This window comes from Electrona antarctica (assembly GCF_951216825.1).
Source record: "Electrona antarctica genome assembly, chromosome: 19".
Lineage (NCBI taxonomy): Eukaryota > Metazoa > Chordata > Actinopteri > Myctophiformes > Myctophidae > Electrona > Electrona antarctica.
In genome coordinates, this window is record NC_136800.1 from 18,151,837 (window position 1) to 18,165,391 (window position 13,555).

The following is a 13,555-nucleotide window of genomic DNA, read 5'->3' on the forward strand; positions in this document are numbered from 1 at the left end:
TTTTATCACATTCCAAACATACTCTATGTACAAAACCAAAGATTGAAGTTGGTTACCGCAGTAAATAAAAAATAGTTGCAGAAATACTACATTGAATAACTTTTGGGTATAAGCCATTTATAGACTAAACTTCAAAGAAATCTGTGTTCTAAAAAATGACGTTATCACTTTGTCTTACATCACACTCCTCTATGACATTTTTCAACAGAGCGATGCATTTGCCAAATTTTAACTGCACAGGGCTTTGAAAATCAAAACACATACATTAGAATCAAAGATGATCCATTAAAACATGACATTGGAGCTACAGCAAAGCTGGGCATTGGTGTGTTGAGTGTTGCTACAGTTCTTTGTGCCCAGCCTCTCTACCAGTGAACAGTGTACATTTATAGCAATTTGCCTCGACTGAAGTGAAAAGAAAGTGCAGCACTTTGTAAAAAAAAAAAGCAAAAAAACACAATCACTTTATTTGCCTATATGTGATCTAAGCTTTAACCACTTAAGCCCTATTTGAAACATGTTCAAAATCTACAAGCATGCAACGTGTTGTTAGCTTGATAGCTGATCTGCTATTTTTGAGAAAGACGCAGTCGATGTTTTAAAATGTTCACCTGCAATGACCAGCCAAAATAGAGATGTCAGGGTTCAAGTGGTTAAAATACCTTCTGTTCAGGGATTTACAAGAGCGTGAAACTTCTCAGTGGTGAGCTTTTTATTCCAGACATCCAGCTCAGATCAGTGGACTAACGAGTTGGTCTCAGATCAGTGGACTAACGAGTTGGTCTCAGATCAGTGGACTAACGAGTTGGTCTCAGATCAGTGGACTAACGAGTTGGTCTCAGATCAGTGGACTAACGAGTTGGTCTCAGATCAGTGGACTAACGAGTTGGTCTCAGATCAGTGGACTAACGAGTTGGTCTCAGATCAGTGGACTAACGAGTTGGTCTCAGATCAGTGGACTAACGAGTTGGTCACAAGCTCAATATCGTTGTCGTCGGGTGGAAACCTCATAATGTCCAAAACAGTTACTTTTGAGGATTCAAATTAAAAAAATAGGCGATAAGCTCAAAATGTGCAGCGTGTTTTGAGCTTTTAGATCGGCTATTCCTGCTACTAGAGCATTTATTTAAAAAGAAAAAGAAAAAAAAAACATAAGTGAAAATGAGGTTTCTGCCCGTCAGCAACGAAAGGCCCTTTCAAAAGCTGTCACTGTTCTTCAGCCTATATTTGGTTTTTGTTTTTTTAAAGATAAGCAGCATTTAGTTCCATCCATATAGACAGCATCGATATCTTTAGTTCCACAAATACATTACATAAAGAGAAGGTACAATAAGTGTGCCTAACTAAACTTCACACACTTTAGACTAGCAAAAGTGCTGAGAGACATTGTCGATCATATATTTCCCAAATCAAAATCGGAGAAATTCACACCTACATTCCCATGAAAAGGCCACCTTTAGAAACAGCTACATGGCTCAGACTAACAGACATGGGGATACGCAGAAGGGATGGTTCATGTGTAGGAACATGAACAGGCATCCATGTCTAAGCACATTAGAAGACGCTCTATAGCAAGCAATCTTGAAATACACTGCTCAAAGTAACAGACGCGCACAGAAAACACTGGGAGAAGTGGAGAGGAAATATTCCACGGCTGAGGGTCAGTCAAAATCCTATTAGCCACGATTACGCAGCGGCTCAAATGGCCGTGCACTGCCCCATGATCCACATGTTCACACAAAAAGGGCTGTGTTATGACCTCGGCTGAACGGAATTTGACCCATTTTCCATCCATCCGCACATACAGTACATACATATTACATGAACAGAATCCCATTTAGAAGTCATGATTCAGATGCATATTTATATTTGCTATTATACCCACCCAACGCCCCTTAAGACAACCTGAGCAAAAGTATTTCGTATTATACATCCACCTCCTTCAAAACACAGTTTGAACACAGAGTGCATTCGAATTGTCAAATGTAATTCAGTATGAATTAAGGTTGGGAGGGGGAAAGATTGACTATAGCGAACATCACTGCCACCACCGTTTTGAATGTGTTATTCTGTATCATAATATTTCTAATACTGATATTAAGAGGGTGAATTGGCCTTTCATAGTGTTTTGGTAGTAGATAATCAAAGTGATATGTTTTGGTTAAAACCAAAAATAAATTGTGAAAAAGTTAAATCTCTATTTTCTGATGATTGCTATAGAGTGTTTGTTCAGTAACATGTGTCTCCCTGTGTCTCCAAGAGAGAGTATCCATTTAATCAGCTTAAAATGTATAGAGTTCCAGTTCCAATTTAGTCTGCTCAGTTCACTTCACTTATTTATCCTGGATGGGTTCCCTCTCCTGATTGGACACATTTGTTATCCTGACCTCAGACCTGAAAATGCATTTTCTGTTTACTTGAGAGCTGGAGAAAGAGCGTTTCAGAGAGTTTCAGAGAGTTTACTGAACGAGACCTGTTACTGAACAAACACACTCTATAGCAATGAATGATTACCATCAGAATATAGAGCTATCTAACACTTATTTTAGTCTCTAGTACAGATTTCAAGGTAGGTTGCGAGAACATTCTTCCGTGAAAGAAAACGCGTGGTACCACTGGTACAACTCTTTAGGTAGAGTAATGTCTTGTTAAACCCAATCCCAAATACCAGTGAACAGGGGCCGACTTATATAAAGTCGACTTATACGAAAAGCTGACATCTGCTCTAGACAACTGACCAGTCAACAGTGCATGATCATCGTTCATTAAACATTTCCAGACCAGCACTCAGTGACACTTTATAGAGGCCAATAGAGAATGACGACACTCTCTTCTAGCCCCAATGTTAACTCCCTCCCTCCCATCTGTGTGTGTGTGTGTGTGTGTGTGTGTGTGTGTGTGTGTGTGTGCACGTATGCATGCATACGGTCTGTCTAGCCCTCCATATCCCCTGAGTTCTGCAAGCCGGACCCTTCCCCCTTTGCACTGTTATGTTGTCCCTGGTTTCATCTGTTTTCTATGTTCTTGCCCTCCAAGACAAGCGTAATCTCCTTCAGCGTCAGCGTCTCGTACCTGAGCAGTGCCTCTGCCAGGTTTCGGTGTTCCTTGGAGTGTTTCTTGATGAGTGTCTTAGCCCGCTCATACGAGTCCTGGGGGCCACGAGAGTTGAAGAGCGGTTGGTGAAAAGCACACATGTACAGCTGCGACCGTTTTTGTTATTTCTTTCACTGAAGATGAATCGTCATTGTCACAGAAATGCATTGGTATTCCCTTTTTCTGTAAGCTGATCTATGTATAGACTCCAAAGGGGCATGAAGGTCCACAGAAAAAGCACACATGGTGTACTTTCATGCCATTTATCATGGAGTATTGAAATGGACTGGCTCAGAGAGGAAGGGAATATTCATACATGTCTTTGACAAAAACAGTTTCTCTAGTGAAAACAACAATCCAAAAACGAATCCATGTTACACAGAGAAAAGGTGACAAAAGACACAGGAAACTCCTCACAGGTCAATTTAACCCATTAAAACATTTTAGCGTTGGCTATTCCAAAATAGCAGATATACAAGCTCACAGCGCATGCCTGAGTAGTTTTTGAACAGTTTAGAAAAATCTTGAAAGTGTTGAATGATTTTAGTGGGTTAAAAGAACAGGACAATAGTAATTTAACTTGCCTTCAGCAGCAGGCGGATTTCATGCTCCACGGCAGCTTGTGTCTCTGGACTCTGCTTGGTCACGTCAGTGTAGGTCATCACACCCAACTGGAAAAGGACAAGATGAAATGTACATTATCTGCACACGAAAACCAAAGTGAATGTGGAGACGGTCCTACATGTGGTAATAAATGCATCCGAGACATTTAACCCATTCCGGGCGGGAACCCCTTTTGGTGTTTTAAGCATTATCGTGTTATATTTTAGCTATTTGCGAGCTTGTAGGTCTGCTATTTTTTTTAAATCGTGAAAATGTAGCGCGTCGGGGGCCAATTACATATATTTTTGGGGGTCCTTGACATGAAAATGTTTGAGAACCACTGACAGAATCATGGGTTTTGCAGAAAACTGTCAGGATTTAGAAGGCATTTGTACAATCGTCCTCAGGTCTGTTCACTGTTCATGAAACTTACCTTTTCGCACATGCCAAATCTGGTCACCATCATCTTAGCGATCTTGGTCGCGCTATCAAAGTCGCTGGATGCTCCTGGGAAGCAGAAGGAATGTACATATAATAAAAAACATCTTGCTTGTTGTTTATTGTCTGCAAGACTATTGTATCGTTTACTTTTAAATAGCAGAACCATCCAGAACCATCCACGCCATTTCCGTGTCTGCCAACTTATTGTCTTATAATAATAATAATGTATTAACCCATTAAAACCGGGAAAGCGTCTGTGTCATTCGTCTCTGTCGGGTGTAAACATCATATGTCCAAAACTGTTACTTATCAGGTTTCAAATTTGTATGCTTTTATGTGGTGCTGTAGTATGATCAAGTAGTAGCCAGCAACATGGCTTTTCAGAAAACTGATAGGATTTAGAAGGCCTTTTATTTGTAGAATCGGCCACAGGTCTTAATACTGTACATTGTCAGTCTAGATTAAATCAAAGTGTCTGGAACTGGATGTAAACTACTAGGTACGATTAAGTCATTATACAAGGTTAGTGCAATCTTCCTACAGACGGTTGCCTGGTCTTACCGGTGGTGATGAACTCATTTCCGAATATGATCTCCTCTGCGACGCGGCCGCCCATGCTAACGTCCATCTGGGCCAGAAGCTGAGAGCGAGTCTCGCTCCAACGGTCGTTCTCTGGGAGCATGGACACCTGAGAGCAGAGGGACGGGTGAGAGGCGTAGAATAGATGACGTTACACCTGATTTACCCTTATGCCAGTGACGAGGGAAGAACCTGCAGATCTACAGTCTAATGCATGCCACACTGGGGGTCCTTGAAATTAAAAAGGTTGAGAAGAGAACCACTGCCTTACGTGTCCAAGACTGGGTCCCCTGGGCATGATGGTGGCCTTGTTGATGGGCATGGCGTCTTTGGTATAGAAGGCGACGATGGCGTGGCCCGACTCATGAAATGCCGTTATTTGCTTATTCTTCTCGTCTATCTCAGCGCTCCTCCTCTCAGGGCCTGAAATGAACAGTGAAGAAAAGATGGCAATGGTAAGAATATGGGTGGAAGTAAAAAAGAAACACTACACTGCATGACTACAAGATGGGCATATACGCATGCAAGGACCTCCGTGACTTTTATGCATTTTAACAATATTAACTCTGGTGTCCCTATTTTGAGCAAATTTTCAAAAAGTTCCCTTTTTATCTTCAAAAAATTCAAAAATAGCACAAGCTCACAATGCTTTAAAATGTCCGCAATGTTCATGTTGATATTAACCACAAAACCCTGGCTTCCCTACTCTGGGAACATTTGTAAAAAAATATATATTAATTCAGAAATAGCTCAAATAGCTTTTCTACCAGCTCACAATGTGTTGTGATGTGACACGTTTTGTTGGATATTTGCAATACAACGTACAGAGAAGAGGTGAGGTAGAGGAAAGCGAGAGAAAGCGAGAGAAAGAAAAGTAGAATCCCTTTTCTCGATCCAGAGTCAGAGAAAGAGAGATAGACAGACAAAAGAAAAAAAGAAAAGAAACTGACAGACAGATCAGTAACATAATGATGCTGAAGGTTATTACAGTATGTTACTGTAGGCGCGTCTCAGTCCCACCAGCTATGCCTCCTTAATGATCAGTTTGATAGTAGATTCTCACCCATGAGAATCTTGTCCTTGGCGAACTCCAGTTCCTTCAAGGTGACCATGTCTTTGCCATCCACTGCTGCCTTCAGGGCAGCCTGGTTCACCAGGTTCTCAAGGTCTGCGCCAGAGAAACCCACTGTGCCCCGAGCGATAATATTGGCCTCGATGGCTGCAGCGAGGGATCACAGTCGAGGTAAAAAATATGGTGAGGTCATTAAGACTGGGAGAACATGCAGCTATGGTATTCTAGTCAATGGTATCATTTTGTAGACGGAAAAAAGTAGTCAAGCTATAGAGGAATGAATGTCTTGGTGACATTTTTAGGGACATTTAGCCTTTAAATACATTCAACACTCATGCACACAAGAAAACAAAATTCATAATAGTTGGGTTGTTCTTCAGTCATGTCACTTCATAATATGAGCCTGAAGCCAATCTAATTAGAATTGTAGTGTTCTTGTCCAGCAGCCAGAAAACCGCCTGAACCAGGCACTTTCATTTTAGGTTCTAAACAAATTCTAGATTTGGCAAGCTAAATACATTGGATCAAAACACCATGAGCTCAATAGTACAATACAACATTGAATTAGTTCATAAATACGCAATGGACAAGAACAGTGGTCTTCAGCCAGTAGTCCAGGTATCAAATGGAAACCAAATCTCAAGAGTTAAATTATTGTTAAACATCTGCATTGCTGAATTTACAAGATAAGTTTACACAATTAGAGAATGTAGAAGAATTGTTATTTTGATCAACATTTGCCTCTATCTTAAGATACCACATCAATACAGCATGGAATTAAGGACAAAATCTTATTCAACGACACTATGAAAAAGGGTTGAAAACCATTGGACCAGAATGCAACTACAGTTGAGGTTGGTTGTCATACCTGGGTCTACTTTGATCTTTTTGAGGTACCAGTTGATGATCTCAGTACGTCCCTTCACGTCTGGCATGGGTACAGTCACCTGCATGTCAAAACGTCCTGGACGAATCAGAGCACTGAAGAGAGGGGGAGATCGCCTCAGTTCAATAGTAACACTCCAGTTGTTATGGTGTACACAGTGAAAGCATTTTCTTCTCAAAGCACAAATACATACAACGTCAATGCAAAGAATTTGCACTGGCGAGGTGAAAAACACATTTTTCATCATTTGCATATTCTCACAAGTTGAAAATTTCCAACTTGAGTGAAACAATTGCGCGAGCACCGTAAATAAATGTGTGTGTGTGTGTGTGTGTGTGTGTGTGTAGCAAGGTGGATGCTTGCTTTTTGTCTGGTATTGACACACCATTACTAACATAATAATTTATTAATATTAATTATTAATATTATTACTCTCGCAGTGCTAGCAGATAGTCCTGAGAGATTCTATTTTAACAACCATAGTCCTGCAGTCTATTCTTTGGTATGACAAGGGCAGCTGCCGCGCCAACCTTGACATCTATCAGCTGACATTTTAAACTCTGACATTTGCTGCAGCAGTAGCAAGAGTAGCAATTGGTAGTGACAATAAACATACGTATCTAGAGCCTCTGGGAAGTTTGTGGCTCCGATGATGATGACACCTTCATTTGGCTTGAACCTACGAGACGTTTGAAAGATATTAGTGTACAGTAGTGAAATATTTCAGTTGCAGTACAGGATTCTCTCCACCTCATTATCTGTTAATGATCAACACTGGCAACAGGGCTCACACCATTCTGTTAAGAATGCCTTTCATATAGTCCTGTGTATAATTGCTCAACGCTTCTCTTTATTTTATTTGTTTATTTGGGAGGGACAGAAGATATTTATGAACACAGTAACAAAACTACATGCAGAGTTGTAGTTTTGTTTATGTGAAATTGTTCCTTGATTGCTACATCAAGGAGCAATTTCAGCAATTCTTTTGCCCCATTCTGGAGTGTGAATGCAGGACTCCTCCAACTTAGTACAATATGATCTGACATGAAGACATACCCGTCCATCTCTGCCAGTAGCTGGTTGATAGTCTGCCTGGAGTAAGGGTGCATGGGAGACTCGATTCTCTTCCCACCCACGCTGTCCAGCTCGTCAATGAAGATCACGCAGGGAGCGTTAGATTTAGCCTCCCCTGAGGTTCAAACAAATGTTTAGAGTGGTGGGTAAAGGAAAATAATATTACTCAAGTGACTTGAGTCAAGTCACTTGTAACCTATAAAACCAGAAAATCGTGTCATGATATAACAATATAAAACATTCCACAGGATAACGGATATAACAGGTATTGCATACTAGGGTGGGGTATGCATTCCCAATTTCTATTGTTCCAAACTTGCATCATTCCCAAGTAGATGACATAGGGTTATCAGTGTATTATATGATATAATACTGAAATATTTCCCAGCTCTATTTCACATTACTGTTACTAATGTAGATTGTGTCCCGACTCCCAAGGAACATTGGAGGACAAAAGGTACTCTTTTTAAAAGGAAAGAAACAAATGCCTTGGTGAACACTCACTGAAGAGGTTCCTGATGCGGCTGGCCCCCACACCGACAAACATCTCGTCGAACTCGGAGCCGGAGGCGTAGTAGAAAGGCACGTCTGCTTCTCCTGCCACTGCTCTGGCGAGCAGAGTCTTACCGGTACCTGGGGGGCCTACCAGCAGGACACCTGGAAGGGGGAAATAGAGAGGAGAAATGATCCTAGAGGTACATGTATAGTACTGGCAGGGGCTCTCATTGATTAAAGTAGATCAGAACAAAGGGCATCAGTGGTTCAGGAGGTAGAGCGGCCGCTTGCTTGGGAAACTAATGGTTCCCAGTTCGATCCCCGGTTCCCCCTGAGTTAGGGCCGATTCATACTCCTATTTTACCGCTGTTTCGGCGCTGTAGTGCCGAAATGATTTCGGCTCGTCAGAAATGTTCAGTAGCACAGAAGAGCCGACTTTAGGACGGTACACGCCCCCCCGAACCTCAAATGACGTCACATTGTAGGCTCTACAGAGCCGAACCGACTTTTATTCGGCTCTAAAATAGGAGTATGAATCGGCCCTTAGTGTCAAAGTGTCCTTGAGCAGGTTGGTGTCCTCCATTGTATGGATTCCTCCACTGTCGGTGTGTGAATGTGAACAAATTTTGTATAATTCTTCATATGATTTTAGTATTCAGACTTTTAGTCAGAGTTTTCCTATATTTTGTCCTATATATTCCTATATTTACTTCTTGCCATGTGCAAGTAAATATTACAGTTAAATAATACTTATTTCTAATCTAAGCAAGGTTTTTTTCTACATTTTTCATAATACAAATGTATTAATTTTTGTAATTTGGGATTTCAAAATCCCAATCACAACAGATCACTTAGCTGTAAGCCTTTCCACCAGCACAGACTTTAACACACAAAGGACCTGTACCTTTAGGCAGCTTTCCTCCAAGGACAGTGAACTTCTGCGGGTTCTTGAGGAACTCCACGACCTCCTGCAGCTCATTCTTGGCCTCCTCCACGCCTTTGACGTGATCAAACGTCACATTCTTCATCTGGACGGGGTCCACCGCCGAGTCCAGGCCTGGGGTGGTTCGGAATCGCACTGTGCAGCACGGTTAGATTAAAGTTCGAAATCACACACCGCTTGGCACAGTTAATGAAATCCACATACGTTACAACTCATTACCAGTGGGTTACTGAGAAATCCACAGCCATGTACAACAGTATACTAATTAGCAAAAGTCAAGATTGTTTTAAGCCTCACTGCAATCCATTCATGTTAATGTCACATAGGGTTTAGCAGGCAACAGCTAAGAAGACTCTGTTTTCAAGTACTGTACAACCATGTGTGGGGTGAGTAGGTGTTATAACTTATGACATGCAATCAATAAGCAGCGTCAAATAGGAAAAGGAGCATTTACCCGATAGAAAGGGCGTCTTGGAGATCCCATAGATTCCGAGCAACAGCAACACCAGCAAAATGAGGCGTGTCCTCCTCAGAGAATCTACACAGTGGAATAGAAGGGACACATTGGACTCTATGGAAACTGATAACCCTATATACTCCGTTTATCGGAGTCTGCCAGGAGTATCTAGGGCCTAGGGCTAGGCCTCCCTCCTTTTTCTCTCTACACCAAATCACTTTGCAAAAATAGGCAATCTACAAGCTCCTTTGTGCGTCCCCAGAATAGGGACGCTAGACTCATGTGATTATAATGTAACGTTTGATTCCATAAGCAACATACACTCAGTATTCTCCCCTTCTGCTTCAAGTTTCAATAAGTCACAGATCCGCCCGCCCCCACCCCTCTATATGCTTTCTGTTGTGAGTTGTAGCCATATGATTTGCTTTTGGGCAAAGGAGACTGTATACATTGTACATATGTTCAGACATAACACAATAAGTCCTGCAGAGGTGTACATCTCGAGGACCATCACAACATACCTTGGGTGCGTTGGGTTATGGACTGGGCTTTCAAGAAGCCATCAGCAAAGCCGCTTTTGAACGCATCCTGATGCCCGTCTGGTATGTTCTTGTTTTTCAGCAGCCTGTCCAAAGCCTCCACTTCCATGCCCTTGTCGCGTGACAGGAACCCCTGAGGAACAAGACCTGACGGCTTACAAATACAGCCAGTGTGATCCAGTGCCCCAGAGCACCTTTGACCTTAAGTCTTGTTGACTTATAAGCCCAGGGAATACGGTCAACATCTTTATATGGAATAATACATTAAAGTAGCCAATGTTTAAAAAGTACCCTCCATTTGCCAAGAACAGTAAATTGGATGAATCATGTTAATTATTTGCTAATCATTTTTGACCAGATTAATTATTCATGCTTCAACAGCAGTAACATCGTCTGGCAAAGGTTTACCTTCATGAAAAATGGTGTAAAGCTGTCCGATTCCACAGGGCGCTCAAAGCCTGACTGAACTCGTCTTTTAGTCCTCAGAGTTTTGAATCCTCTGCTCTGAATCAACACTAGAGATGCACAGTGAGATAAACACAAAACATTTTTACTACAGCATATCACCGTGTCTGAATTAATCTTACAAATCAGTGCAATTTAATTATGTATCTATGGTAGGAATTCACAATGTGTAATAATTTTCTCATGGCATCCTTCAAGTACTACTGTACTATGTCACATTAAGAACAGAATCCAGAGATTTACAATCAATAAATACATTTCTAAAGATAGATATTGATTTTAGACCTAATGCTAATAACACCACTAAATTCACGTTACTTGGTAAGTACTGGAGGTCTGTGGAGATGGACTGAAGAGGTGAGGGGCTCCGTCTATAGAAACCATGAGGCATCGGGCCACTGGAGTACCCTAAAATGAGAGAAAACAGATTAAAGCCACTTATTTACTCCGTAGTATCGTGTTGCTTGCCAAAAATTACAGATTCTACCCTTGCATGATGTATTATAAATTGCATACACTGAATCAGTCACAATGATGAAGGCCAAAAGGTTGTGAACCTGTAATGGCAGTGTTTAATTATACAATAAACTAAACACTGTGGAGCAGAGCTGTGTGTGGACTTTTAAAGCTATGGTCTGAAATATAACAAGGTTGGTCAACCTTGGCTTGGGTACCCCTAGAATGACTGGATTTCTAATTTAGGTTAACTGGAACCAAGTGGCTTCCCAGGTCCTGATTAGACAATTACAATGACACAAGTACAATGAACTGTCTGGGGATCGCACTGACCAGGCTCACTAACAGCAGGCTCATATTAAACTCATATAATTGTTTAATTCTTTTAGGTATTAGGTATTACAGCATAAATGTCCTACTTTTTCATCTTCAAAATGTTACTACAGTTGTGCTATGCATTACACTAAATTATCGTTTTGAGAACATTTGGGATGAGAAATAAGAAAAGCAGTGACAGAATCTTCAGGGTGACCCCGACCTCTTGGGGCTCACTATTGGCTTCCGTGCAGTCTCACCATGCTTGTTGTGGAAGAAGGAGTGTGAGGAGAGGTGGGAGGTCCTCCACGCTGTCCACGCCATGTGGCTGCCGCCGGGGTTGGTCAAGAGCGACGCCTCCTGTTGGCTGAGGCGGGGAAACATGTTCTTCACCATGTCATCCAGCTGACGCACTCCGATCTCGGAGAGGCCCAGCTCCCGCAGGTTCAATGTGGGCTACACACACGCACAAATAGGGTTGTCACCATTACAGAGTTTAAGTTGACGGTTAATTGCCATACAAATAATCGAAATTATTTATCAGATGTCGGATGTGACAAATAACTTAAATATACAAAGAATGACTGACTTATTTAATAATTGTATAGCCTACTTAAATGAACATTCAAACGGATTGTTATTACAGTTTGCTAATGAGCAACTATTCTGTATTCTGTTTCCCTTGTGGGTTGCGAGTTAAAATCCTATATTAGTATGCACGTGATGTACCTCTGTGCTGTGTAATTCTGCCTCCAGGGAATGTTTCTTGTGCTTGCATGATTTGGTGGAGGGGGCAGGGCTGCTACTGTTGGTTCCCACGGAGCTCTTGAGAGAGTGCAGGATGTTGATGAAGTGGCTTAGGGGGACAGTCACCTGTGTGTATGTGTACAGTACACAGGCAATGCAGTGAGTACCAGCAGCAACCGTATCACACCAGACAGTGGACTTCATACCTAACATATGCCTATTATTATATCTAGCTAGAAGTTCTAGAACAATCACGTTATTGCAAAAGTCGAAGTCCAAAGTAAAGAGCAATATCTTAGCTGCCCCCCAATCATTATCTATATCTGTAATTAATCTAAATATGCAATGTCTTCATGTTGGGTGTTGGCATCAATAGCCTTTGATCAAGACTATCAGAGATGTTGCATAATAATAGATATACAAATATCAAAATCGATAAAAAATACATCTATGATAGTCCTGATCCAAGGCCAGCATCAAGACACAAGTTCAGCTCAGTGGGTGGTATAGCTGAGGTAAGTGTTACCTAACCAATGTCAAGCTTCCACCTAATCTCGTCAACATGTAGCAGCAATTTTATTTAAAGTGGTTTCTGAATGAAGAAGACATGTGATGATGTGATGACGAGTAGAGAAAATTAAGATGGAATGGATCAACGTCGGTCGTGAAGCTGCCAACTGACGCAGTTCAAGTTCAGTTCAAGAATGCAACAGTACAAGCTAATGAGTTAGCAGGCCGCTATCAGTGTTTATAAACAGGGAAGTAGAGTCGACACAGCCACGTACACCGCTAACGGTCTTTTGACATTACTTTGAAATCATTCACAAAACACCACGTCTCTTTACTTAGTTCTCAAGTCAAGAACAACCAGGGAAGGTCAGAACAGCTTGTAAACAAACTAAGCTAACGTTAGCCACGTTAGACCAAAACAAAACTATATCACTTTGTTTCTTACCTGTGGCTGGACTGCCGTTGAAAGGGAAAACATGTTTTATTTGTCAGTAATTCGATTGTTGTTGTCAGCTATGTATGCATTAATGTGACACACGTTCGTTCACCATCCACTACGTACACTTTAGTTAATATAGAATGTGTTGACACTGACAGAGAGCTAGTAAACGGACCACCAGTATCAGTGATCCACTGGGCAGGGCAACACACACGGCACTTTCGGTTGTTGTGGATTTCAAAGTAAAGCGTCTTCCGGTGTGTCCAAAAGGGTAGATTGGGATCAATTCACTTTCAGGTTACTGATCCGGTCTGGGTCTAGACCGGATACGGAAACAGTGCTTGTATGTATGTGTGCGCGCAAATTACAGGATACAACAGGCGGGCAAAACCGGATTAGAATGGTTAATTTGGAATAGACACCCCCCATGTGATGCAGTGT

At 41.5% G+C, this 13,555-nt stretch overlaps 1 protein-coding gene across 1 annotated transcript; it reads right to left on the reverse strand.

Annotated features, from left to right (window-relative positions):
• Nucleotides 1-1,051: 1,051 nt before the first annotated feature.
• yme1l1b (YME1-like 1b) lies at nt 1,052-13,316 on the reverse strand. The gene is made up of 18 exons (XM_079488854.1): nt 13,121-13,316; nt 12,148-12,291; nt 11,679-11,874; nt 10,966-11,055; nt 10,591-10,697; nt 10,165-10,315; nt 9,641-9,724; nt 9,148-9,321; nt 8,253-8,405; nt 7,731-7,863; nt 7,291-7,353; nt 6,657-6,769; nt 5,780-5,935; nt 4,988-5,139; nt 4,699-4,825; nt 4,130-4,203; nt 3,678-3,764; nt 1,052-3,149 (listed from the first exon to the last, which is right to left on the reverse strand). Exons 1-18 carry the CDS (start codon nt 13,151-13,153, stop codon nt 3,006-3,008), a joined length of 2,181 nt encoding a protein of 726 aa, XP_079344980.1. The 5' UTR covers nt 13,154-13,316; the 3' UTR covers nt 1,052-3,005.
• Between the last annotated feature and the right edge of the window lie 239 nt (nt 13,317-13,555).